General features: G+C 34.8%; 4 protein-coding genes across 5 annotated transcripts; 3 read left to right on the top strand and 1 right to left on the bottom strand.

The window, feature by feature from the left end:
- Positions 1-1,080: 1,080 nt before the first annotated feature.
- On the top strand, positions 1,081-6,769 carry LOC112291360 (SWR1 complex subunit 2). 2 transcript variants are annotated; one of them, XM_024538640.3, is made up of 12 exons: positions 1,081-1,266; positions 1,814-1,883; positions 2,064-2,135; positions 2,413-2,453; positions 2,661-2,964; positions 3,288-3,363; positions 3,716-3,835; positions 4,288-4,356; positions 4,477-4,519; positions 4,908-4,973; positions 5,190-5,816; positions 5,947-6,769. In XM_024538640.3, exons 1-12 carry the CDS (start codon positions 1,220-1,222, stop codon positions 6,101-6,103), a joined length of 1,692 nt encoding a protein of 563 aa, XP_024394408.1. In that variant the 5' UTR covers positions 1,081-1,219; the 3' UTR covers positions 6,104-6,769. The 2 variants fall into 2 exon arrangements, with proteins under 2 accessions (XP_024394408.1, XP_024394407.1); XM_024538639.3 differs by having other exon boundaries at positions 4,288-4,374; positions 5,947-6,447.
- A 12,837-nt stretch (positions 6,770-19,606) lies between these two features.
- On the top strand, positions 19,607-22,493 carry LOC112291626 (protein LATERAL BRANCHING OXIDOREDUCTASE 1). The gene is made up of 3 exons (XM_024539311.3): positions 19,607-20,144; positions 20,745-21,090; positions 21,434-22,493. The coding sequence occupies exons 1-3, from the start codon at positions 19,607-19,609 to the stop codon at positions 21,450-21,452; spliced, it is 903 nt and encodes a 300-aa protein (XP_024395079.3). The 3' UTR covers positions 21,453-22,493.
- Positions 21,486-22,524, top strand: LOC149987855 (gibberellin 3-beta-dioxygenase 1-like). Its single transcript, XM_090255521.1, has 3 exons — positions 21,486-21,764; positions 21,963-22,154; positions 22,390-22,524. Exons 1-3 carry the CDS (start codon positions 21,486-21,488, stop codon positions 22,522-22,524), a joined length of 606 nt encoding a protein of 201 aa, XP_090111647.1.
- Positions 22,525-22,956: 432 nt separating this feature from the next.
- On the bottom strand, positions 22,957-25,728 carry LOC112291629 (26S proteasome non-ATPase regulatory subunit 8 homolog A). The gene is made up of 7 exons (XM_024539314.3): positions 25,478-25,728; positions 25,148-25,226; positions 24,548-24,650; positions 24,038-24,132; positions 23,604-23,772; positions 23,369-23,480; positions 22,957-23,183 (listed from the first exon to the last, which is right to left on the bottom strand). The coding sequence occupies exons 1-7, from the start codon at positions 25,580-25,582 to the stop codon at positions 23,043-23,045; spliced, it is 804 nt and encodes a 267-aa protein (XP_024395082.1). The 5' UTR covers positions 25,583-25,728; the 3' UTR covers positions 22,957-23,042.
- Between the last annotated feature and the right edge of the window lie 485 nt (positions 25,729-26,213).

Raw genomic sequence — 26,213 nt, 5'->3', positions numbered from 1 at the left:
GGATTCTTTTAAAGAAAGTCTGAAGTTTTTGTGAACATATACTGCCATTTTGAAAGAGACTTTACAAAATCATCATGCATTGTCCATTGTTTTGATTATCTAAAACAAAAGAATATTGGCCGTTTGAATGCCAATGAATCAATATAACTATCACTTGCACCATACATGACCCTATTTTCACACTTTTCTTTCTTTGTTTCTTACTTTTTTTGGAGTATGATGACTTAATGCTCTCACAAGACAGAAAAGAATAAAATCAAAACAAAAATTTGCAATATTTCAACATTCACCACACAAAGCTCCAAAAAGAACTCTATGCTTACAACAATATATACATATATATTAAAAAAATCTCTTTACATTTTTTGTTTTTGTTTATTTTTACAAATGCTTCTTTGTTATCCTTAGCCTTGATATTATCTCTAAAACTCACAAGTGTCAGCTGTAAAATTTCATCACTACTCATCCACATCTTCAATTAAGATATTAATTAACATTCAAGCATCAAATTGTTGTATGTTGTATTTGAGTTCATGATTCCTTTATGTGGCTTTGATATTTAAATGCAGAAGGCATTTTCTATGCCTGAGGATGATAGTGTGATACCAAAACTAATTGAGTTTTAGTACAAATAAAAAAATTGTGAAGGTAGCAATGATAATATCAAACAGGAATAAATAAATAAAAATATGATGAATAAAATAAAAATCATATTCATTGTTTCTGATATGCACATGATTATTTATTTATTTATTTATTTTATATCCATCACATAACACTCATATACACACACAGACACACATACATACATACATACATATATATATATATATGCAAGTAAGAAGTGGTCTAATTTAATTTAATTTTTTGTTCAAATCCAAGCAAATGAAGTAACATTGTTGTATTAAACTTTCTTCTTGTTAGGCGGCAAAGACCAACCCTACCCTAGTGTGTCTGACTGGGGTGTTAATGTGGGATGGGAGAATCGCCGCGCGGCGGCGTCTGCGGCGTCTGCGGCGGTCGTCGTCGTCGTCGTCGTCGCCGCCGACACTTCTCGTCGCAAGACCGCGCAAAAAGTTTTTCTTTGCGTTCGATTTCGCGATTCTCCTCATGCATCGGCTCTGTTAATGCATCTGGGTTTATGATTGGAGTTGCGATTGAAGCACATACATAGAACTACTTGTAGAATCGTCAACCAATCGGAGTTGGCGCGGTAACGATGGCACCGGCTCTTCCCCGTCCTACGCGGGCTACTCGCGGAAAGCGGTACTCTTATTTCTTCCTTGTTTTGAGGTCTTCTCGACATTGGTTGCAAGCAAAAGAGAAATCTGCGTTCGAATTGGGTTTTAGGGATTGTTAGTAGTTATGGGTCCCTTGCATCTAATAGTTCGTGGAAAACCCTAATTTATTAGCAAATTCTTGGGACTCTGTTTTAGAATTTCGAGCTCCTGTTGGGTAGTGTATTTCTTACAGATTGCGATCTTTAAATTTTTTCTGAAAGGTTTTTTTTTTTTTTTTTTTTTTTTTTTTCCATTCTTATTTCTATAGTCAATCAACCGCTGGAATAGGCCCGGAACAAGCCTCGACACAAGTATATGTTGGGTTTCCGGGTCTTATTCTGAGCTGGTTTGGGCTATGTTATGTTTAACAATGTGGTCACGACCTGTGGACCATCACTTAGAAAAATGGGATAATTTAGTAGCGCAAGATTTTGTGGAGATTATATTATATTTACACGCTCTGTACATTGACTCGTACTTAAAAAAGTCTAGTTTGATTACGTAAAACCACTTGTACTCTTGTGACTGAGCAGATTATCCAAGTTGTTGGATGAGGAGATTGAAGCTGATGAAGAGTTTTGGAACCAGGATGCTTTTAAGGAAGTAAGGTTTTCTCATTTATTTGAAGTTTCGACTAGGAGCACTCTTGCGTCTGTAATTTCGTCGTCGGAAAATGTAGGACTAGAATGTGTAGATGTCCTGTTTTTGTTACACGTCCTTCAAGAATGTATCTGTTGTATTTCTTTGGCTGAGATATGGCTGCCACTGTGCGTTGGTTGGCAGGACGTAGCCGATGATGAGTATGAAGAAGAACAAGAGCTTGCCGATGAATTCGACAGTGATTTTAATGATGATGTATTTCATTGCATTTTATGGCCCCTTTGAATTCTGCTATTTACTGTAATTGTAGGTCTGGTTTCGTTCCAAGGTGCCGCATGACAGTTTGTTTTGTTGGTGCACCAGCCCATTTGAATTTTGGGAGCAATCGTATGTAATTTTTAGGTGTGAGTTTGTAAACAACACAAATATGTGCTTCGCATATGGCTTTGGAAATATACTTCAATGGCTTCGAATGTATTAGCTGGATTCAGTTCTTTTAGGAGATTCATAAATGTTGGCTTTTTTCCTGCAGGAAGACGAATCTGGCGATGAAGAGGTTGAGGAGAAAGAAAGGTTCCTCACATGGCTTATTCCATACTGTGTAAATGAGTTGATTGTTCTGACTTGATTCTGATTAACTTATATGGTAGTGTTTTTCAAATCTGTGTTTTGATTTATTTAAAATCCAGCGCATAAGTGCAAGATACTCTATAGGGTGTAGCCACGACCTACCTGAAATTGCTTCTGTAACACGCTGATGAGGATCCTTACATCGGCCAGGCGTCCTAAGAAAAAACAAATCTTACCTCCTGGTGGTAAGAAGCCGCTCAAGAAAGGCCCTTCAGGAAGTACTAAGAAGAAAGGTGTATCATTTCTGGAAGAAGCTGCAGCAGCAGCCGATGCAGGAGAAACTCCCCTCCCTACTTTGAAAACCCCTCGACAGGCAACTCGCCCGAGTCCCGAGAAGGAAGATGGTGAAACTGAAGAGGGCGAAAAGCTCTTGCGGAAGTCTACCCGAACTTCCGTGATTGTAAGGCAAGCCGAAAGGGAGGCGCAACGTGCAATACAACAGGCACTCCCGAAGGTATACTACTTGGGCACCCTTGTTATGAAAGGTCTTCAACAGCTTCAGCCGTAGAGCTGAACTTCTATTCTAGTTGCTTTTCAGCGTCAGTCGGCTGGTATGTTTTAAGTTCAAGTTATTTCTGACATGATTTAGACATACTTTTCCCTTATAAAAAGGAACAAAAGGAAATCATTTAGGCTGTTTGGTCGAAGAGGGTGTGCTTATTAGAGTCTGTATATCATTATTACCAGTTGTTCCACGTTGCCTTCGTAATTGTTGAGTGGCATTGGTTAATGTTACGTTATGATGAGGCTCTTGACAAATAGATGTGATGTATGCAGATAGTGAAGAAAAAAAGGGAAGGTGAAGATAGGAAAATGACGCAGGAAGAGATGCTTCTAGAAGCTGCACAGACCGGTAAGTAAGGTTTCTTCTCTTTACAAGCTATTACTTGGAAAATGGCACAGAACTGCAAAAATGCACTTAGTATGCTCTTGGGTCTGGTTGACTATTATTTATTCGCGGATAGTTTTCAGGTCCGGATACACCATTTTACTTGTACTTTTATTGCATGCGAAGATGTTGTATCGTTTTTAGATGCCCTCTTCTTTCAGTCGTTCTTTAATCAACTTCTGTATTCTACAAGATTTTTGTTGTTTGTCTATTTATTTTATTGCATAGTACGATTTCACCAATTACGTTCCTGTATTTACAAGTAGCATTCGTTTTGGTGTATTTACTAATCATGTTTTGGAATCTGGCTTCGTAGAAATTCAAAATCGGCAGTCTTTGGAGACATTGTTGGCTCGAGAAGAGGAGGTCAAGCGGAAGGCAATAATTAATAAGGAGGTGTACAGTGGACCTCTTATTAGATTTTATTCCAAAGAAGGTATGCATTTGTACGTCCTCCTGAAAAATCAAAAGCACATAGATTCATTTTTCGCGTATGAACTCTGACTTTTAGGGCACACAATAATCATTACTTTACGGTTGCCTATCGAAGTCGATGTCACAGAGTATTGCATCTAACGCAGACCTTATTCACGCAAGGATTTGTATTGATTCACCAGCCGCCCAGCTCATTAGGGGATGTAGATTTTTCTGCATCCGATGATAAGAAGCCATGTTTCTTTGTAGTTTGGGATTAAGGTTGGATACACAAAATTTCCACTTGATATATGAATGTTCTGTGTACGTTCATTTCCTATGTTTCGAAAGTTCGGCAGGAATTAGATCCAAGGTTGCTCAAGTTGATGTGTGAATTTCGTGTACATACATTTATGACGTAATGTACACGATGTTCTTAAAGTCTGCTATCTGTGGGGTTTGCTGTGATAGCAGGTATTAATGTCTTGGAATTCGTAAAAATGCCCGAAGTACCAGAGGTTATAAATGCCAAGGCGCCTCCTTGTACGTTCACTTTCAGAAGTACGCATGTGACAATTATTTTGGTCTTTGTGGCATCTTCCTCTCTGATATTTTCATCATCTTTTCTGATTCTCCTTGGTACATCTGGAATGTGATGTGCAGATCCAAAGCAGCCTGTCTGTGTTGTGACTGGGCTACTTGCTAAGTATGTCTACTCTCTCTTTCACCTTTTGATACAATTGCTCTGAGGACTTCAGTATATTTGCATTGCCTTAGTTGGCTCTTTATCTTCCTGCACATTACTACAGGGTACATGAACCAAGAGGAAATGTTATATTCGTTTAGTCACAACCACTTATCCATGATATTTCATTGCAAAGAAGAAAGTAGATCTTTGTCAAGTTTGCAATATGCATGAGTGTTTCTTGAGTGAATAGTCTACAGTCTTCTCTCGCCCAGCATGGAATGGCTCTGGACTGCATTATAGTTCAGACATGTGCAGACGGAAGAGCTTTAACAGACTCGTCTCTTTTCTGGCCGACCTCAGGAGTGAATCACGATTTCTGAAATAATCTTCTTGTTTGGACTTGAAGGTACCGAGATCCCAAGTCAGGTTTTCCATATGCCACTAAGGAAGCTTTCGCCATTATTCGTGAAAGGTATGATATCTGTACTATGTTCTCGTGATTGGAGTTTGCTTATGTCGACTTTTCAAGATTGCTTGTTACATGATTTGTTAGGTTCAGTGGATCATGAGTAGGACAATTATCTCGCTGGGTAATGTCAAATGTGGTATTCATTTAAAGGTGTACATATAACTGGTCAACTATCCTCCTCCGTCATGGATTACAATAATTATTTTGTTCCCTTATCAGACAACGGAAAGGAGAGGATATATCTCGGAAAGACTCGCTGGAAAAAGTGCAAAGGAAGAGGACGAAAGTGGAGAGAGAGAAATTTGCTCCTGGTACTCGGACAGGCGCTGTCAAGATTAAGTACAAGAAACCTGACAAACCGGTAGAAACAAAGTTTCAAAACTCCCCTAAGCCTCAATCTCAACCTTCAGTGGAAAACCGAGCGTCAGGCGGTGCTGGGCCTTCAGGAGCTACAAGCTCTGGGCTTGGTACCCTTGACAAACCTGAGAACTCAAACAAGGTGGGTGAATTCGAAGACAAGTTGGACCACACTTCGACTCCGGCTCCGGCTCCGGCTCCGCTGCCAACGCCAATGGTGGAAGCAAATGAAGCAGATTTTATGTTAGAAGACTTGGGGGTTTCATTGCCTTCCAACTTTGACAGTGGCCTATCAGTTGAGACCTCCGGCATGGGTTCAGGTGGTGGCGTTGCAGGGCAGGGAGGGGGACAGGAACTTCAACTTGATCATGAGCTGTTGAATCTTTCCCCCACGGGACCTGGCTTGCCAAGATTTTCAGAACGTTATGATCTCAGCATAGATGGTCAAAGTAACAATTTGCTACTGGATGATTCATGGTTGCAAGACACGTGAGCATCCTCATTTATTCACTTGCTGTTGATCTTTTTCCTGTCTCTACACGGGTTTATTTTTTGCGATTTTTGACGAATCACACATATGAAGTCGCGGAGTGAACCTAGATGTGTGCCCTCTGTACAGGATTTTAAGTCGGAATGTTGTCTGGAAAGCAGTTTCGTGTCCTCGCCAATACTCGTGGGGTTCTTCAACACAAACCCGAAAAACTGGATTATCCCTTGTCCACCAAGGGAATGACTCATCAATGCAGTGCCACTGGAACTCAACAGTAAAAGGATGATACCAAGAGGCCGTTAGGAGGCTGGTTGTGAAAAAGATACTAAGGCACAATGTAAGAGATAGGTGTCTAACTCAGTCGTAGGGAATATGGCGTTTATTCAGAGCATAATTGCATGCAATTGACTGGAGCATGAATCATTCACAACATGCATGTGATGAATGACTCGAGTCAAACCCTAGAGCATCGTTAATGTATAAGTAGGCAGCACGTGATGAAAAAGCTGAATCTCGGAGCAAACAGCCATGTTTTGGAATCGTTGCTCAAATTTCGGTCAAGAATATCATCCAACTTCACTCTGCTTTTGGATAGAGAAAAGCGAGGATGATTCCTGACTTACAAAATCAGTTCCGAGTGTGATGCAGCGGATGAGATTTGTTTGAAATGGATTTGGTATCCAGCACCCAGTCTTCAGGATCTTTAGGTTTTGTACTGTAGATTTCGATTCTGTTGTCACTGTTCCTGTGTCCCGTCTTAGTGCTCACTGGCAGCTGCAGAAGCGAAAGGAATTTTTTAAGTTGGGATTATTGTTCGTAGCCCTAGTAATAGTTTCACATTCTACAGTTGGCGAGAATGTAGGTTTAGAAGTTCTGGGACCAAAGCATTAAGGTTAAGGTTAACGACTTGTGCTGTGAAACACCCTGGTAATAGGAGGAATAATTGTAGTGATTTTCTACTTCATGGTAACTATTTTGGCCAAGAAAATCTTCGAGAGCAGCATTTTGCTTCGAAAAATTCCACCAAATTGAAGCACAGCTCAATGTAGGCCAGCGTAATCATCTCTGAGCTCTAGGTAGGAGTGGTCAATTGCTTTACTCACTCAAAGAGTGACTTTTTGCTTTGTCTTTGTTTTTGTTGAGAGCATTAAATGTAGCCTGTGCTCTCCATAACATTTACTATATTTATAGTAAATATTGTAGATATAGTGTTTAGAATGTAGTGGAGAGAAGCTGCTTATCTTCTCTTCCTTCTCTTTGTATATAAGTGATACAACCACATCAATACATAGTTTTGTTTAGAAGCTCTTTTTCCTTCTATATACTTTCTTGTGTATGTGTGTATGTGCATATTATTTCTAGCTATTCTTGTATCTATTTCTAAAACATTCTCAATACATTATCAGCATGACTGCTCTCGTGCATTACTCTTGGTTCTTAAAGACTTGTGTATACCTTGCCCTTCATCTTCCCCTCATTTTTTTTCCCTACACTACATTGCCTTGCCTGCTTGCTGCATACTACTTGCTTGCTACTTGTCTATTTACTTGCTATTACTTGCTTGCTACTTGCCTACTTACTTGCTGCTTGCTCCTGCCTACCTTCACAACCTTACCGCCAAACTATCATTTGCAATTGCCATCTTTGTTGTTATCATTGCTACCATCATTGTCCATTGTCATTATTGCTGTTATTGTCTCTGTCCACCGTTTGTTGCTCTTGCTGCAATCCATTGCAGATCCTTGTTTTTGGAAAAAAAAAAAAAAAAAAATCTTCTCAATTTTTTTAATATTTTGTTTTCAAGTTGAATTTTATTATTTTATTTGACTTTACATTTCAAGGTGCATTTTATTCAATCTTTTCTACTTGATCTTATATTTTTTTTTTACAAATTTATTTATAATAAATGCTTCAACATTCTCAACTGCCTTTACTATGTTTCCAACTATCACCACTACATCCCAATATTTTCAGACTCTTCTATTTCTACCATTAGATGCTGATGGAAATAATTATCTGTTACAGAAAAAAATGACAAAAGCAAATTTATTTGTAAAAAAACCTCTCAGATGCAATTCTATTTGAAGAATCTCTTGCTGTAAGTACTTCTATTCTTCTTACTATCTATTGGAAAGCACTTCTTCTCTTTCATTGTCATCTTGTATTTACATTACAATATCAATATTTAAAAATGGAAGATCTAGGCAAACTTTGGGAGAATCTTAAATTTAGGTTTGATCATAAAATGACCATTTTCTTTCCACATGCACATTGAGATTGGACACATTTATGCATCTTGAATTTTTAAAATTTAAATACTTTCAATAGTGAAATATATTTTATTGTCTTTCAACTATGGTTGTATGGATAAAGCATCTCTAAAGTAGAAATGATTGAAAAAACTCTCTCTACATTTCTTCTTGTATGTACTATGCTTATACAACAATAAAAGAATATGAAATTTCAAAGTCATTCTAATCTCATGTCTTATCTATTTCTTATGGAAAAACAAAAAGAGCTACTTTTGTATAATGGAAAAGCTCATTCTATTAGAACCACAGTTCTTGAATCTCATGCACTTAATATTTCAAAGTCTAAGAAAAAATTATACAAACATAGAAAAGGTGCTCATAAGTACCAAAGCAGTCATGGTCATGACCATTTTTGTCCATATAGAAAGAATAAACGTTCCATTACTAATTAAATTAGAAAAAAAATAACGATGCATTCTTGCTATAAATATGGTATGATTGGATATTTAACACATATATGCCATACTTCAAAATATTTTGTTAAAATTTTCTAAAAAAATAAGAAACTTCAAATTGAGGCTCATGAAGTTCATATCATGGATGCGTCTATGGACTCAATTGATATTGATATTTTAGGGGCTTACATACATAACAAAACCTCTAATGATGAGTCAAATGATGCGCTCATTGATTTTGTAACAACACATATTATCTTGTGGGATAGATAATAGTCCTCAACTTAACAAACTAGAAATTTGATGTCCATAGCTAGAGTAAATGTGTTTTATATCCAAAAAAGAACAACAATAGTAAAATTATTTGCAAGCTCCATTATAAAGTATAAACATGCAATTTTTATGCCTTTAATACCTCAAAGTCTGATTAGCTACCAAGATGTGTGTGCTAATGGTTATCATCTTTCAATTGCCATTTTAAATAGGCGAGAGGTTTTGGTTCTTGCACAGAACTATAAAATTGTTGAAAAAGTCTTTGTTGCAACAAATGGTTTATACCAGATTGCAATCCGGCTTTCTATTATATTTAATTTTGCATCATCTATTACAAAGATTCACATTTCTCTTTAGTATGGACAATTGGAACATTTAAGATCCATATTATTTTAAAAGATAATTCCATATATAATTCGACATAATTTAAAACTTCAAGATGTAGATTCTATAGAATTATGTCATGCATGTCTATAAGGCAAGATAATTATTTGGCCTTCAATTTAAAAACTCCTATAAAAATTACCACTAATACTTAAAAGATTGCATGAACATATTTGTGGTCCTATTTATCCAATATCTAGATTATTTTGTTATTTTTTGGTCCTTATTGATGCATGAAGCAAAAAATCACATATTTCATTATTATCAATTTAAAACATGGTATTTTTCAATCTAATATCTATGCTTATTTATTTCCAAGCATATTTTCTTGATTATCCTATCAAAACATTGTATATGGACAACACAAAAGAATTTTTATTAAAATCTTTTAAAGAATATTGTATTGTAACAAGAATTGAGTTGACATATTGTATTCTATATGAACATGCTCAAAATGGACTTGCAGAGTCATTTATAAAGCATATACAATTTATAATCTAACCACTCTTTTGAGCAAATTTATATGCATCTATGTAGGATCATGTATTTTTGCATGCTGTAGTATTAATATACATCTATCATTCTTTTCTTGAAATTAATATACCATAAGAGTTCATTTCAAGTCATATTCCTAATATATCTCACCTACAAATATTTGATTGTTGTACTTGGATTTTAGTATTAGAACTTCAATGGCACACCATTAGAGATTATTGACAAAAATGCATATATGTTAGTTTTGATTCACCAAGCATTATTCATATTGTTGATCCATCAACTAACATATTATTATGTAAACATTTTAAAAATTTTCATTTTCAAGAGAATATATTCCTATTTATTCAAAAAATAATATTTAATCAATAAAAAAATATAATATTTATATTTGGAGCATGAAAAATATTTATAATGAATCTTGATTCTAAAACATCTTTGTTTGAAACTGAAGTTGCCACGATTTTGTATCTAAAATGGATTGCAAATGAAACACTTGATGGTTTTAATGATTTTCTTTAGATTACAAGAATTTCTATTAATGATGCTCAAAATGCACCTTCTTAGATTGCAATATCACTAATTAATATATCTTAGGTTATAACATCAAAAACTAAAAAGACTTGTGGACCAAATAAGCAACTACATAAAAAGAAGGCTATAACATGTGCTAATTTTGATATTATTTTTGTAAAAATTCCTATTAAACCTACGGAACTATCAATTAATAATAATATGTCCATGTAAATTATATCTTCACCTCATGCAATAAAAAATCTTCATATTAAGAGGAATAAAATCAAATTAAATATAAAATTATCTATTCTATATTATATTATAAATGACATTTGAGATAGACTATCTATTACAATAAATAAATCATTTGCATGCATGATTACAGAAGTTCTTTTTTACAAGGAAGAGGATCTTGAATCTCAAACCATTGAAGAAACAATGTATAGCTCTGACTTGTTAATATAAAAAAATGCCATTAAAAAAGAATATATTTCTTTATGTAAGTAGAAAGTCTTTGGTCCAATTGTGGACACTCTTAAATATTATTTTTTGGGATATAAGATAATATTAATATGCAAGCAAGATGCTAAAATGTAAATAATCTGCTATAAAGCTTGTTTTATTGTTGAAAGATTTATCCAACAATTTGGCATTGATTATGAATCTATACATTTTATAGTTATGGATTCAATTATATTTTGATATATTATTGGAATGGAAGTCCATGTTGTCCTTGAAATATGTGTCATGGATGTGATAATTGTATATTTCTATAGTTTTTTTGATACAAATACTTATATAAAAGTTTCATTATTAAGGACATGAATCTCGAAGAAAGAAAATCCTCAATACACTCTTGTGTTAGTGAAGAGAATTAAAAAGTTATTCAAAAGGTGATATAATATTAAACTAGAATGACTATTGCCGAAAACAAAAAGATTAAAAAGTCCTAAAATAAGACTAAGGACTAGAAAGGTATTGACAAGAAGGAAGAAGGCTTCACTTTTGCCTCCATATATACTCTTAACTAAGAGTTATGAGGTAATGTCTTATAAAATCTCCAAAACATGTTGACTTTGCAAGACATGTATTTTAACTTGCAAAGTAAGTTTTTTATATGTGCGCTATATAGTCAGCTTTTTCTATAAGATATTATCACTTGATTAATTTATTGACTAAGTTTTTAACCTATTAATAAATTACAGATACATGTAAAGTCAAAATAATATCTATGAAGCTTTTATGAAGCTTCTCTAAAAGATCTTATGAAAATAATCTATTTTTATTTTTTTTACCTATTTCTACTTAATCAAATAAGTATTTACTAGAATATCTATATATATCTATGCTATTATCCTCTCTTCTAGAGATGAGTTTGATGAGGAGTAATCTTTATATGTTGAAGAAATCTAAGATGCAATGAATTATGTTTGCTACATATTCTGATCTTTGTTCTCTTCGAAGATGGTTGATAGGTCATCTCAGCCATTCATAGTGCTTCATACTAAGGCAAGAGGACCACCTTGTTATTTGATTGTTATTAAGGCCTTTATAACTTCCTTCAAATAAGACATTTGAAACACCATCAAGAATTTTTCTTATTTCTAATAAAATCACCAAACATCAAGACTTTCTTCCAAGGTCATGATAACAAATACGTTATATTTTACCATCTATTCAAGAAAAGATATGTCATTTTTGAAGATCTTCATCTTAATTTTATCATCTAAAAGATTGTGACAATTGCAATGTCTCATCTGATAAGTCTGTAAATAAAAGTTCTTGAATTGAATCTGTTGGTTGTCAGTTTTCAATCTCTTTAGCATTACAAATATACAAAATCTACAAAGAAATATAGAAGATAAAATATTATTTTCTTTTGATCTTATTCTTTTTATAGCAAAGATTTGCTATTCTTTATCTTAATTTTGATGGATATTGTCAATGAAAAGCTTCAACTCTCTTTGCTGCATTTGAAAGATTCTTTGTTGGCTTCCATGTGTGTTCATTAATATCATATTTATGCTAATGAACAAGATAATTTAACCTATTTCAGTGCGGCCTTGAATCTAAAACTTCTTCTATCTCAAATTCTTTATTATTATCTATTTATATAGGAAGAAATGGCATTTGTCTTCTTTCCAAGTTATTCAGTCGTATATGACTCAAGAAGAGATATGTAAAATATAAGGTGGATCTTTATAGACTCTAGTAGATATAATCGATAAAAATAGGATTGATTTATCCATAAGTAAAAAAAAAAGTCATAACATATAATAGTCCAACTTGTTACAAGAACAAGTAGTCTTGATATTACAACGAAGTAGCCATATCTTGTCACTTACATTGAATTGTGGTTGTTCCTTGTGATAGGCATTTGTGTTGGTTTTTTTTCATTCTTGAGCTTCCTTTGATTGTGTCTTTATTGTTGCATGTAGTTCTAAAAAATGATTTACTAAATCTTCTACGATAGGATTATTAATTTTTAAAAAGTCAAAAGTATCAAGTCATGAATGATAACTATAATTAGCAAAGAAAGGTGTTTGTTGAGTAGAAAAATTTACCAAATTATTGAATGCAAACTATGCCAATGGAAAAAGAATTATTTAATTATCTTAATAATAATTGATGGTATATATCAAATATTGCTCTAGAACTTGATTCATTTTTTTTGTTTGCCTATTAGTTTGAGGATGAAAATTTAAATAAAGCTTTATATCCACTTTTAGAATCTTAAATAGGCTTTTCTAGAATCTTGATATAAATTGAGTCTTCCTATCTAATATAATATCTTTTGGCAATCCATAATAACAATAGATATTGTCAATGAAAAGCTTAGCTATTTATTCATGTAAAATAGATTTTGTACATGATACAAAATGTGCTAATCTATTATTACAAATATAGAGTCATATGAACTTGAACTTAAAAGATTTGTAATAAAATCTATAGAAATAGAAGACCATAGTTGTTCAAGTATAGGCAATGGTTGGAAAAGTCCATAGAATCAATGATAAGGAGTTTTTGATCTTAAACAAATATCACATGACTAAACAAAGTCTTTTACCAACTTCGAAATTTGTTCCCACAAAAAATCTCTAGATATAAGCTCTAAAGTCTTATTGTATCCAAAATATTTTAATGCTGGAAAGTTATGCCATGCTTGAAGAATACATAAATGTGCTTTTCTTTTTAGAATATATAGGCATCCTTCAAAATAGAGTAGGTTGTTCTTGAACTTGAACTTTGAAACAACATGATATTTAAAAAAAAGATTTTAGATATCATGAACAAAAGAATCAAAGGACATACTTGATTGAATTTTTTTGACAAAGGTCAAATAAAAAATTAATGTTGATTTCATTGCTTGAAGATGAAAATGTTTTGACTTCAAAACGACTATTCTTTGTTGATCAAAAGACACATTTTTTTTTCTTTTGGTGCAAGATAAGAGCATCTAGAAAGAACATCTGATAAAACTTGTTGTTTTCTAAGTTGATATGTGATCTTGAAATCAAATCTTAATAATGACATATTGCAGTAGACTTGGCAACAATTCAAAATATGTATTGACATGAAATACTCGAGGTTCTTGTGATCTATATATATTGTAATTAAACTTGAAGCACCTTATAGATAATGACACCATTCTTAAAATGAATCTATAATTTCAAAAAGTTCTTTGTTGTGGATCTCATAGTTAATCTCGATTATTGAAAATTTCCTGGAATGAAAAGCTATTGGATGGAGTTTGTTAGTTGTTCCTATTTGTAATAATACTACAGCTAAGGTAAACTATAATGCATCTATTTTCATAAAGAATGCCTTAAAAAAATTGATGCGATACAAAGTTGATGCAAAAATAAATTCTTTCTTCAAAGCAACAAATGATACTTTGGCTTCTTTATTTTACTCAAGTTTGTTTTTATAAGTGAAATATGTAAGTGGAGCTGCAACTCGAAAAAAATTCTTGATAAAGATTTGATAATAATTAACAAAGCTCAAAAAGTATTGTACATCTCTTACTATTCTTAGGATCTTTTAATCTATGATAGTTTGGACATTCTTTGTATCTATTATAAGGCCTTCATTGGAAATGATGTACTCCAAAAAATCAACTTGAGTAGTGTGGAATACATACTTTTCAATCTTTGCATATAATCTTACATCTTTTAGTTTTTATAATATGTAATAAATATGAATTATATACTCTTTTATATTCTTAGAATAGATGAAAATATTATCTAAATAAAAGATGATAAAATCATCAAGAAACTCACAAAAGATATCATTCATTAGATGTTGAAAAGCAACTGGTGCATTTGTGAGTCCAAAAGGCATGATATTATATTCAAAATATTCATACCTTGTTTAAAAAGCAATCTTCCATCTATTTCCTTCTTTGATGCAAATCAAATTATATGCTCTCTGTAGATCTATTTTTGTATAGAACTTTTCTTCATTTAGTTGATAAAAAATTCCTAAAATCAAAGGTAGAGGATACCTACTCTTAACAATGAACTTGTTAAGTCTTTGATAGTCCACACACATCTGCAAAGATTTGACTTTTTTCTTCACAAATAAGATCAAAGCTCCTGCTAAAGATTTAGAATGGTGTATAAATTTTTTAGCCAAGTTCTCATTAATATACTATTTAAGTATAGCCAATTCATTTTGTAATAGTCTATAGATTAGTCCAAATGGTAGTTGATTTTCTTCTTGAAAATCAATGGAACAATCATAAAGATGATGCTCTGAAAAAATATCTCTATTCTTCTTTTCAAAAATGTCCTAAAAATCTTGATATTGACTAGAAATACTACTTGATATCTTCTTACTATCAATAATGTAGATGGCATATATGGCAAAAGATGGCCCTTCATTTGTGGCATACATAAAAGCTCTTGTATCTATAAATCATGGTTTGGATGTACTAGACTTATGGATTTCTACTTGTCCAGCAGGACCTTTAACTAAACTATGAAAAAAAATCAAGATTATAAGAAATCTAATCTATTTGAAGATTATATCTTTTTAACCACAATAATCCTAAATCAATTGAATAAGAAAGAGATTTAATTATATTAAATATTATTAAACTATTGTGACCATTAGTTACTACTTCTACAAGAATAGTTTCATGTATAACATCCTCAAAAGACAATGAACGTCCATCTATTACTTCTACATGCACATGTTTGATTTTTTTAACTAAAGAAATATCTTTTTTTTTTGACAAAGTTTTCATTTATAAAACAAGCTGAGGCTCTAGATTCCAACAAGGCTAAGACTTTGTGATTTTTTTTAATCCTAAATAGACTTCTATTGTGAAACAAGATGAAGAATCTGAGGAGAGAATAAGACCTTTACTAGATGTTCTACATGATTTCAATCACATGGTCCCTATTGTAGCTGGAATAACTTGTTTTTTGATACATTGTCTTCTTTGGCAATTATCCTTTTCATTTTGTAATTGCATTATTTCTTTGGAAAATATTGAGCAGTATGTTTAGCTTTTCTACAATATAAGCATAAGTCTTCTTGATGTTGCAAATTCTTTTCTTACTTTGTGAGGGATTTAAAAAGTACTATATCAATTTACATTGGTTTTGGCTTTGATGAATAAGTTTATGAAAATTTAAAAGTTGCCATCATTATTTGATGTTTTTCTCTTCAACCAAATTCTTGTTCTTGATATTTTTTAAATAATCAATTATGACATGCAATGGCTTGAGCAATAAATTGTTCCTAAGATTCTACTTTTGGTATTCTCAATAACAAGTCTTTGATACTATCCTTCAATCCATATCAAAATTGATTAATAAAGGCTTTATCATATCTATCCACGTCATAAGCAAGGTTTTAGAATTCAGCAATATATATGATGGTTAATCGTGATCCTTTCCATAAAGATAAGAGCTTGGACTTTGCTACTCTTTTTCAATTTCTTTCTCCAAATATGGCTGTAAACACTTTTAGGAATGAATTCAAATCATAAAGGAGTCACAAATTATTTTCTATTAAAAGTACAAATCAAGAGAGAATATTTCTTGATAGAAGTGTGCCTATGTATCTGACTTGGATAAATCCATTGGGATATTAAAAAGATGCAATCTTAGATAGAGCTTGACTTATTGCAAAAATCTTCAAAATTTTGATCTTGTTTCATCAAACTTCTCAGGCATACTAATCCTTGTCTCCATTATACTTGTAGTAAGAAAATTCCTTAGATTTGGTTGTAAGATTGATCTACTTACTTCTTTTAATTGTACAAATTTTTGCGAGAAATTCTAAACTTCTTCCATAGGCATAGGTATAGTACTTCTATGATTCATATCGTAAAATACATGAGATTTCTATTCTTAGAATATTGAGAAGTTCATGAAGATCTGCAATAGTTAGAAATCTATTTTCACTTCTGCTGAAAGTAGCATCCATAATCTTTCCTTTCATAGATTATTCAAACAAATTCAAAGAATTAAATTAAAAGAATGTAATCCACAACTTCTAATAAAAATTTCTACAAAAAAAGGATAATCTACTTTCTTTAAAAAAAAGATTAATATTAGAAAATAAAAATTTTTTATTTAAAAATAGATAGTCCATAACCTTTAAAATACAACAATAGAAATAGGATAATCTACTCACTTCTAAAATAAGACAAAAATAATAAAATAACACTCTTGTCAAACTGTCAAGGATATAAATCTCGAAGAAAGAAAATCCTCAATACACTCTAATATCATTGAAGATAACTACAAAGTCATTCAAAAGGTGATATAATATTAAACTAGAATGGTTTTTATCAAAAACAAAAAGATTATAAAGTCTTGAAACAAGACTAAAGAATAAAAAGGCATTAGCAAGATTGAAGAAGGTTTTACTCTTGCCTCCATATATATTCTTAACTAAGAGCTATGTAGTGATGTCCTATAGGACTTCCAAAACATGTTGAATTTACAAGACATGTATCTTAAATTGCAAGGCAAGTTTTCTATTTGTATGCTACATAGTTAACTCGTTTTATAAGCTACCAACACGTGGTTAATTTATTGACCAAGTTTCTAACCTACCAATCAACTACAGACATATATAAAGTCAAAGCAGTATCTATGAAGCTTCTAGGAAACTACTCTAGAAGATCTTATGAAATAAGCCTATTTTTATCTTCTTTTACTTGTTCCTACATAATCATATAGGTATTTACTAAAGTACCTATGTATATCCGTGACATCCATTTGATTTGGAATTAAAAATTCTACATGCATCTACTCTAGGATGATATTGTGGTATTAAATTATAGAAGGCCTTATATGATGTAAAACAATTTAGATGCATGTGGTATCAATATCTTTGAGATTATTTAATTACAAATAAGTTCATAAGTAATCCATTGATCCCTTGTTTATTTATCAAATGAGATAAAATTAGTTTTGTGATCATTATTATATATATATATTAATGACCTTAACATAATAGATATTAGATCTATATGCATTGTAGCTATTTACCTACTTATCTGTGAATTTGAGATAAATATATTGAGAAAAGTAATTTTTTGCATTGGTCTTCAAATTAAGCATCTCACAGATGGTAACATTTTTTTCTATCAACTAATGTATATTAGATAAATCTTGTGGAGATTCAATATGATTGATGCTTATCTATTATCAACAATAATGGTTGGACGTGGTCATAATGGTGGCAATCCATACTATCCATGTAAGGAGGAAGAAAAAATATTGGAAGATCAATATCTATAGCTCACAACTGTTGGAGCACTCTTTTATTTAGCCACATCTATAAGACTAGGTATTTTATTTATAGTTAGTATTCTTGCAAGACATAGTGGACGTCCAACACTACAACATTGGAATGACATCAAATATTTATTATACTATTTAAAGATACTAAAGACTTGAAAATTTATTACACATGATTTGTAGATTCATAATTGGTTGGATATTGTGATGGAAGATATAAATCTAATATTATAATAGCTAAATCTTAAATAAGCTATATATTTTTAAGACATAGAGTTGCAATATCATGAAAATCAATGAAATAAATTATAACTGCAACTTCATCCAATCATGCAAAAATTATTGCCTTACATGAAGTATATTGGGAATGCATTTGGTTGCAATCAATTGATAAACTCATTTAAACAACATGTGGACTTTTATATGATGATTCTCTAACTATTTTGTATGCAGACAATAGTGTTTATATTGTACAGATGTAAGTTGGTTTTATTATAGGCAATAAGAGAAAGCATATTGATCCAAAATATTTTAGTTATATCCATAACTTGGTTATTGATTGAGCACTTAAAATAAAAAAAAATTGAATCTATAAATAAGCTTGCTAATCTTCTCATCAAAACTCTTCCTTTGTGCAACCATTGCTGACTTATTTATGACATTGGTATGATCCAATTTTCTTTTCTTGAATAAGAAAGTTAATGAATTCTTTAAATAATAATAAAAAAATGATGTTGTGCTCTTTTTCTTTCATCTATGGTTTTTGCCCTTAAATGCAAGAAGATTTTTCCAGATAAGGTTTTAATGAGGCATCAGCTATTGATTATACAAAATTACAAAAAAATATAGATTATAATTTTATACAAATTTTATGTTATATAAATATTATGACAAATAAGGAGGAGTATTGAGAGCATTAAATATAGACGGTGTTCTCCATAACATTCATTGTAATTATAATAAATACTGCAGCTATAGTGTTTAGAATGTAGTGGGGAAAACCTGCTTATCTTCTCTTCCTCTTTGTATACAAGTGACACAACCACATCAATATATAGTTTTGTTTAAAAGCTCTCTCTTCTTCTATATACTCTCTTGTGTCTTTCTCTAAAACATTCTCAACAGTTTTGACACATTTCCATAATTAGAAATACATTTGCCTTAGGTTTGAATCGTATGTGAAAATTTTAAGTGCTTATCATGATTAATTTCAAGTTAATTGTTGTTGAGCTCTTGCGGGATAAAATTAGTCCTCAAAAGGGAAAATTTAATATACGTTAGTTTTTAGTTACTCTATTTTTGGTAATAAAGTCCTGAATTCGACTCAGACTCCACACAAGTCTACAGTGGCCAGTCGGCAGTGCCTCGACTGTAGTGTACTATTATCGTTGGACAGAGTGGGTGGAGTGAATAGCAAATTCCGGATAAAGTCGTCACACAGTTCTCAAGATGCTATTTCAGGAGCATTCACAGTCATCAGTAGCTATTGTTGCATGCAGAAGAGGTCCACCGGCGCAGAATATCACAAAAGCTGATTGTTGGGTCTGGCAGGGCGGCTCCGAGGAGACTCTTCTATGATTGTGTGATATGGGAAATTCTTCCCAGTCTGGATGTGATACCCTTTTAGGGAGTCTACATTCTATTCTAGCTCATGCGGCTGTTGCGGAAGTCCAATTCTGGAATCTGCACGACACAGGAGCCAGCCAATACCCAGCTTTGTGGTTACTCAATGATTTGGTCCAGCGCTGCGGCCGATCTACATCCCCAGAAGCAGGCCCGTGGCTGTGATGAAGGAGTGCAGCCTCTCATCTTGCAACAAGTATGCCCTGTCCAGACACGAAGTAAGAAGCTCACGAACTGGATATTATTTCTGGGGCCCCTCCAAAATCAAGTCCGAATCCCAGTCCACAGTGCACCTTGGATCTCTGCCTTCATTCAACTGGACAGATCGCCGAACGTGGCCCTAGCCTGTCTCCAAGAGACTTCATTGGATGTAAACAATCCCATGTGTGCCTTGCATGTTGGAAAATCATCCTCTGAATCTTGTAATATTCCAACTTATCGACTCTTGAGAAGCTGGGCTGATCGTGACATGATAAATACACACCCCTCGCATCCAACAAATCATGCAGTCATTAATCTCGAAGCATCAACCCTGGTACTGAATTGTACTTGGAGATTGATACAAGGTGAGGTTGTCTGAAGCTCTGAGCTTTTCTCATTCGGTGCTAACTGTTTAGGAAAGTCGATTATCCGATCAAATGAGGCTACCTTTAGCCAGTTCCTTAATCTCTCGATCGGTGTATGTAAACCCTTTGCTACATCCCTGCACACTTCGAATCTCTGAATATGATGAGGGGTACTCTTAGAGCGCCTGGTGCTTGAGGTGAGTCCATTTAAGTTGTCCAAGTCCTTCCCCAGAGATTCATCAACTCATCGAGCTCACGTAAGTTTTGAGATTTTGTTTTCAGAAGCTGCTTTCTAGCCGAAGCAATAGGCAACCTTGTGTCCTGGCTCCGCAGTATGAGCCGCCGTCTCTATTCTCGTGAGAGCTGTTTAAAGGGTGCCATCCATTTCTCTGATTGTCACCACTGTATACAAAAGTTTTCGTCCACGAGCTTGTGTCCTACTCGAATTTTATAACACCATGTCCGAGAACTGTTAACTGATGAAGATCCCAAACTCATTCTTTTGGACGCATTGTCAATGCGGTCTTAAAATGGAGGAAAGGGGACATTTGCAGCCACAGCAAAATCTTTCGGATCTCATACCTCTCATTGACCTTGCAGCACTTCAAGACGATCATGTCGATGAACGTGAACGGAAGCGTATAATCGCTAAGATTGCTCACGCATGCAAAGACTGGGGCGCCTTCCAGCTGGTCAACCATGGCATTCAACAGGTCGTGATAGAGAGGGCCAGAGCTCAAGCTGGCAAGGTCTTTGAACTGCCAGATGAAACAAGGTTGAAAGCCAAGCGGCCACCGGGGAGTTTGTGTGGATATGGGAATGGAGCCATCGTCGCAGACGCGTTCAACAGCGAAATTGCATCCGAAGCTATCACCTTTGGGTACCCACATTCTGAAGCCGACGTAATTGCTAGCAAGTTCTGGCCTAAAGGCAATTCCGATTTCGGGTGAGTAGCAACCAAGCTATCAATCTCACTGTCCCTGTAAAGTGTCAGTGGTTCTTTCATCGTCCTAAAGCAGATCATGACATAAATAATCAGTATATCTCTTCTTTTCAACCCCAGCAAGGTCTGCTTGTGCTTGCACTTTCTGGTCAGTCAATGGCCAACTACACTTCAGGAGCATCGGGTCCATCTTTCCTTATCCTACACTGTGTGAGACCAAGTTGTATTCTAACTCATGGCGACGCCAAAATTTCAAGTTAATCTTATGCACGCCAGTTTTCTTGCACCTTCAAATGAAACTAACACTTGTGAACTAAAAGTTATCAGTGCTGTGTCAAAACTCTAGGATAAGCATGGACGAGTAAAATGCGGAATCACATAAGCTGGCCTTAAAGATCATGGAGCTCGTGCTTGAGGGCCTGAAACCTCAGGTTAACTCCGCACATTTTCAACCCTACTTGACAGAACAGTTCGGAGTTTTAAGAATCAGCAACTACCCCGCAAGTGAGCATCCAGATCGAGACATCGGGCTTCCACCGCACATTGATGATACACTACTCACCATAGTGCACCAAGGGTGTGATGTTAAAGGGCTTGAATTAATAAAAGATGGCCAGTGGGTAAGTGTACCACCTCGAAACGATGTCATGATTGTTCTCATGGCTGCCGTTTGCGAGGTACATCCCTGTTCCTCCCAGCTCCTGTCACATCACTTTGTCGAAATACTCTGGACTAATTCCACGCATGGGTTTGATGAAGAATGTGCTACGATTCCAAAAGATTTCAGTAACCGAAACAGGAGAACAACAATAACCAGTTCTAACTTCATATCTAATTATCTCTTGAGCTTGACAACTGGTCTCTATGACTTACAGGTGCTCACAAACGCCACCTACAAAGCTGTTCTACATCGAGCAGTCCCGAATCAAGGCAAGGGTCGGCTTTCCATGATGTATTCGGCCTACCCTCCAGCCAATATCCTCATCACCACTGCTCCAGAGAATGTAAGCTCTGCACACCCACCACTGTGTAAACCTTTCACATGGACAGAGTACCTGTCTGGTCAAGTTAGTGACATCTTCAACCCCCTTATTGCTTTTCAACTAGAAGAGAGAAGAAGCTTCGAATCAATGTTCAGAATCATCAGAAAGCTGCAAAGAACTTCGTCTGGACCAAGAGATGCGGAGTGAAATCCGAAGCTACTGACTCGGAGGGTTTGCTGGTTTGTTTTGCTGCCTTAAGATGTATTATGATAAATTTTGAATCGTAGTCGATAGGTGATTGTTTCATCCTTAAATGTAGACTTGGTATCACAGAATTGACAACTCATGCGAAATTGTGGCTGACAGATGTAATATTCGTGATATCAATTACACGCAGTTCTCCAAATGCGTTGGTTCATTTGATCTGAAATGCAATTCGCTTGATTACACTTAAAGGTGAACCGCACCCATTTATAGCATCTTAACATGCTCCTACTAGAAAGACGATTAAATACTCCTTACAGTGAAGACTATCTGTTGAGCACTGTTTCGCCCCTATATACATTCTAAGAGGTTCTTCGTTGCACAGCACATGATATCCACATAGCCAAAAAAGCCATTGCACAATCCCCACGCAGATGAAAAATGACGAAAGAGAGCCTACGGCACCAGCACATTCAACTAACTCATTAACAGGATACAATCTAAAAGTACGAGGCAACGATCTCTCGAGCGCAGAATCCTTCGAAGTGAATAAGATGTGCCTAGGTAGAGGTTAACTTTTCTGTGGAGAAGATTATCACATTCAGAAACGTTAACTATCAACTAACGCGCCATGCATTCGAGTACAACATACTGCACGTATAAATCATACTTAGCGTATAAATGCATGCAACTGTCACCTCATCGAAATTTTCTTTTGGGTGAAAAGAAGGAAGTTTATAAGAGACTTGAGCGGCAGTAAGCCTGATTCTATACAATACGCTCTAACTCTCTAGCATAACCTAGAGTTTGATTGATCAGCTGAAGAGAAGGAATCTCTTTGCATGGTGCAAGTTCCTTGGCTTTTTGAAAGTACACCCTGGTGCCACGAATCTCCCAATCAGGATGATCCTGTGCAATTCCCAGCCCCCAATCCTCATCAATTGCTTACAGTCAACCGATTAATCGTTCAAAACTGAAAACGTAGAAAAACTTCAACAGAAACAATGACAGAAGTCAATAATATGTGAGATGTACAAAATTACTACATATTTGTGTGAGAACAATTTGGAGCAAAAACCTAGACGTATACTTACATCCAGTACATATGCCTGCAAGTCTCGATCAGATGCAAACATCAGGATCTTCTTTGCATCCGCCAATGACAAAGAATCATACGCCTTCTCACTACAGCCTGCGATTTCATCTCTGTGCACGATGATAATGAAAGTACATCATTACCAATATTCCCGAAAACAAGAGCATATTCCTTGCAAAGAACAGAATGTACGCAATAAACCCAGAAAACCATTATATATATAGGAATCATACCTGACAGTCTTAGCAAGAAGGTCCATAAAGTACACGTAAGTTTCATGTGGAACAGCTTGACGTGCACTCAGCACACGATTGTAAGCACCCTCCATGAAAGACTGCTCCAGCTCGAAAGCATGCTTTATGCAAATATGATCGTGAGCTGCATATGGTAGAAGCTCTAGCTCTACAAACATCATCAACAGCAAAGTCAAGCATCACGATAACCAGATACAGATAAAAAGAAAGATAAGAACATTAGCTGCCTTCATAATATATGGCCTTCGGCTCAAGTATTTACAACAAAAAGGGCTCACTACATGTTCCGTGTTCGGACAAATACAACTGCAATGTAGGATATTGTTCAAAGAAGGATAGGCTTAACGGCACTTCGTGCAATAAAACTGCAAGACTGTCTTAACCAAATGCGCCAAAAGAAAAAAGCAAATTACCTGTATGAAACTCCGCGATTCTGTTCTGAACTAATAGCCGGAGCAAGTTAAGACCTAAAATAGGATACTCTTGTTCTGATGGAGGAATCAAACCCCTGCAGTTTATGTTTAAGAAAAATTGATCAACAATGTAACGTGACTCAACACAACAAATTTGTGCATTCCAGTTTTCAGACAATTCTGAGATACATGGGGATTTTACAAGAATACACATAAGGTTGAGAATGTTATAACAGTAAATACAGTGAAAATGGGCACAGTAGGCTCTTTAACATCCAAAACAACTTATAAAAGCACCTGACTGAAATCGAGTACGAATGTAGGTGTGAAGCCCACTAACGATGAGAACGTAAAAATGACTAAGTGTAAAAGGTGAGGTTGGCAGAATCACAACCTCCGTGCATTAACCTTATGGATTCTTTATGGAGTAACCACACGTTGAGAGCGACAGGCAAGAAGCACCTAGGCTGTCCACCCTATCATTATCAAACTCAAATGTTTAACCCATACCTAGTATCGGTGTAATACGACTTCAGTTGAAGAAAATGACGCTCGAATGCATCCTGATCCTCCATTTTCACACTCAGAACGACAGCATGTTCAAAAATATCTCCTGCCAAAAAAAGGAATGATCTTTAGGTTTGCAAACAAGTCAATAAGGGCGGTAATGGGACTGCCCCCAAATGTCTACAATGCATTCGAGGCATCGTGGGGAAGAATGTCATCTAATGCACCGCATGCTACCAAAACTACCTCAAAATTCTTGCTCACGATCGCGAGCATGACGAATTAGAAGCTACGTCATCAAGGACATTTCGGAAAAACATTTCAATTCTAAACTCTATAGACACACTATAGTTTATTCATTTGATACTTCCGCTACACAAACAAGCTAGATGTAAGAAACCTGATAGTCAACACCATGTATTTTACCGTCAACGATTGATTGTTATTCCGGACCGGACCAGACCAGACCTAAAAGCATTTCAACAAAAGTAGAGGTATAAAAACAATCGACAGAGAATTGAATTGAACAAGGTGACTACCGCTAAAGGATCTGCAAACGACTGTGGGAACATCCTTAAAAGCGCAAGAAATAGCTATACATACTTGCGAGAAGGAGCTCTTGCACAGCTGTTGGAGACGATTTGAACAGAGGCGGAAGACCAGGCAACTCCGTCAACTTCACCTACAACATTCAAATACTGGTTTGATAAATGCTCACGCAACACCATGCAGTTCCAACTATAACTGTTACCTAACACATCTCCTTCAATCCTCGATCCAGCAAGATCGAAAAACTCCTCACCACTAAAAACATTTGCAAATCCAAACTACTCCCAGGAAACAAATTGCCGCAAAAAATTAAACCTGCATCACCAAAACCTAAAAGCTATCAATACTTTTTCCAATTGAGCAGGGGCCGAAGAAGAACAAAACCTTGAGTTGAGAAAGAATGTTGTCACTGGTATCCACATCGTTCTTTCCGTAGGCAGCCTTAAACTTCTGAAACAATAGGGTGATTTCCGCAAGCTTTCCCTCCATTTGAAAGCGAGAAAAACCTGACCAAACAGCTCGAAATGTAAGGAAGAATAAGAAGATTCCGACTTAGAACTCGTAACAATCAAAAGTGTCGAGGAATTGATGGAACTCGACACCAACAAAACGAGAATTGATCAGAAACACCAGGAAAACCAACACAGTAAGCGGGGATCAGCAGCGATGCTCGACTATACCCTAAGCAGTGCCGCGTCCCTCACGACCTACGTTCCCACGCTCTCCTGTTCCCAATTCCGTTCCCCTTGATCCTAGCAAGTTTAGATGTCTGTGCGTTCACACTATGTCCTGATCCAAGAGAGCTTTAAATCTTGAAATACCTCTTGTGGACTTGAGAAACATCATCAACATGTGCAAGTATACATATTCTTGCATGCATACTTATAAAAGATTAATTTTTATTTATAAAATTTATTGAATATTACAAATATATTTATAAATGAATTTAATATTAGTTGAATGTGGATCATATAATATACTAGCTAAACCTGTGCCATTGGCACAAAAAGCTTGACTTCCAAGAAGCATTTTTTTGAAGACATGTTTGTGAGCCAAAAAACACTATTCATATTTTTTTCAAAAAAAAAAAAGAAATAAAATGCACAATGGAACTTTCTTC

The sequence above is a fragment of the Physcomitrium patens genome, chromosome 14, assembly GCF_059467195.1.
Source record: "Physcomitrium patens ecotype Gransden chromosome 14, ASM5946719v1, whole genome shotgun sequence".
In the NCBI taxonomy this organism is placed as follows: domain Eukaryota; kingdom Viridiplantae; phylum Streptophyta; class Bryopsida; order Funariales; family Funariaceae; genus Physcomitrium; species Physcomitrium patens.
The sequence above is the reverse complement of the archived record's forward strand: the minus strand, read 5'-3'. Positions and strand labels throughout refer to the sequence as shown.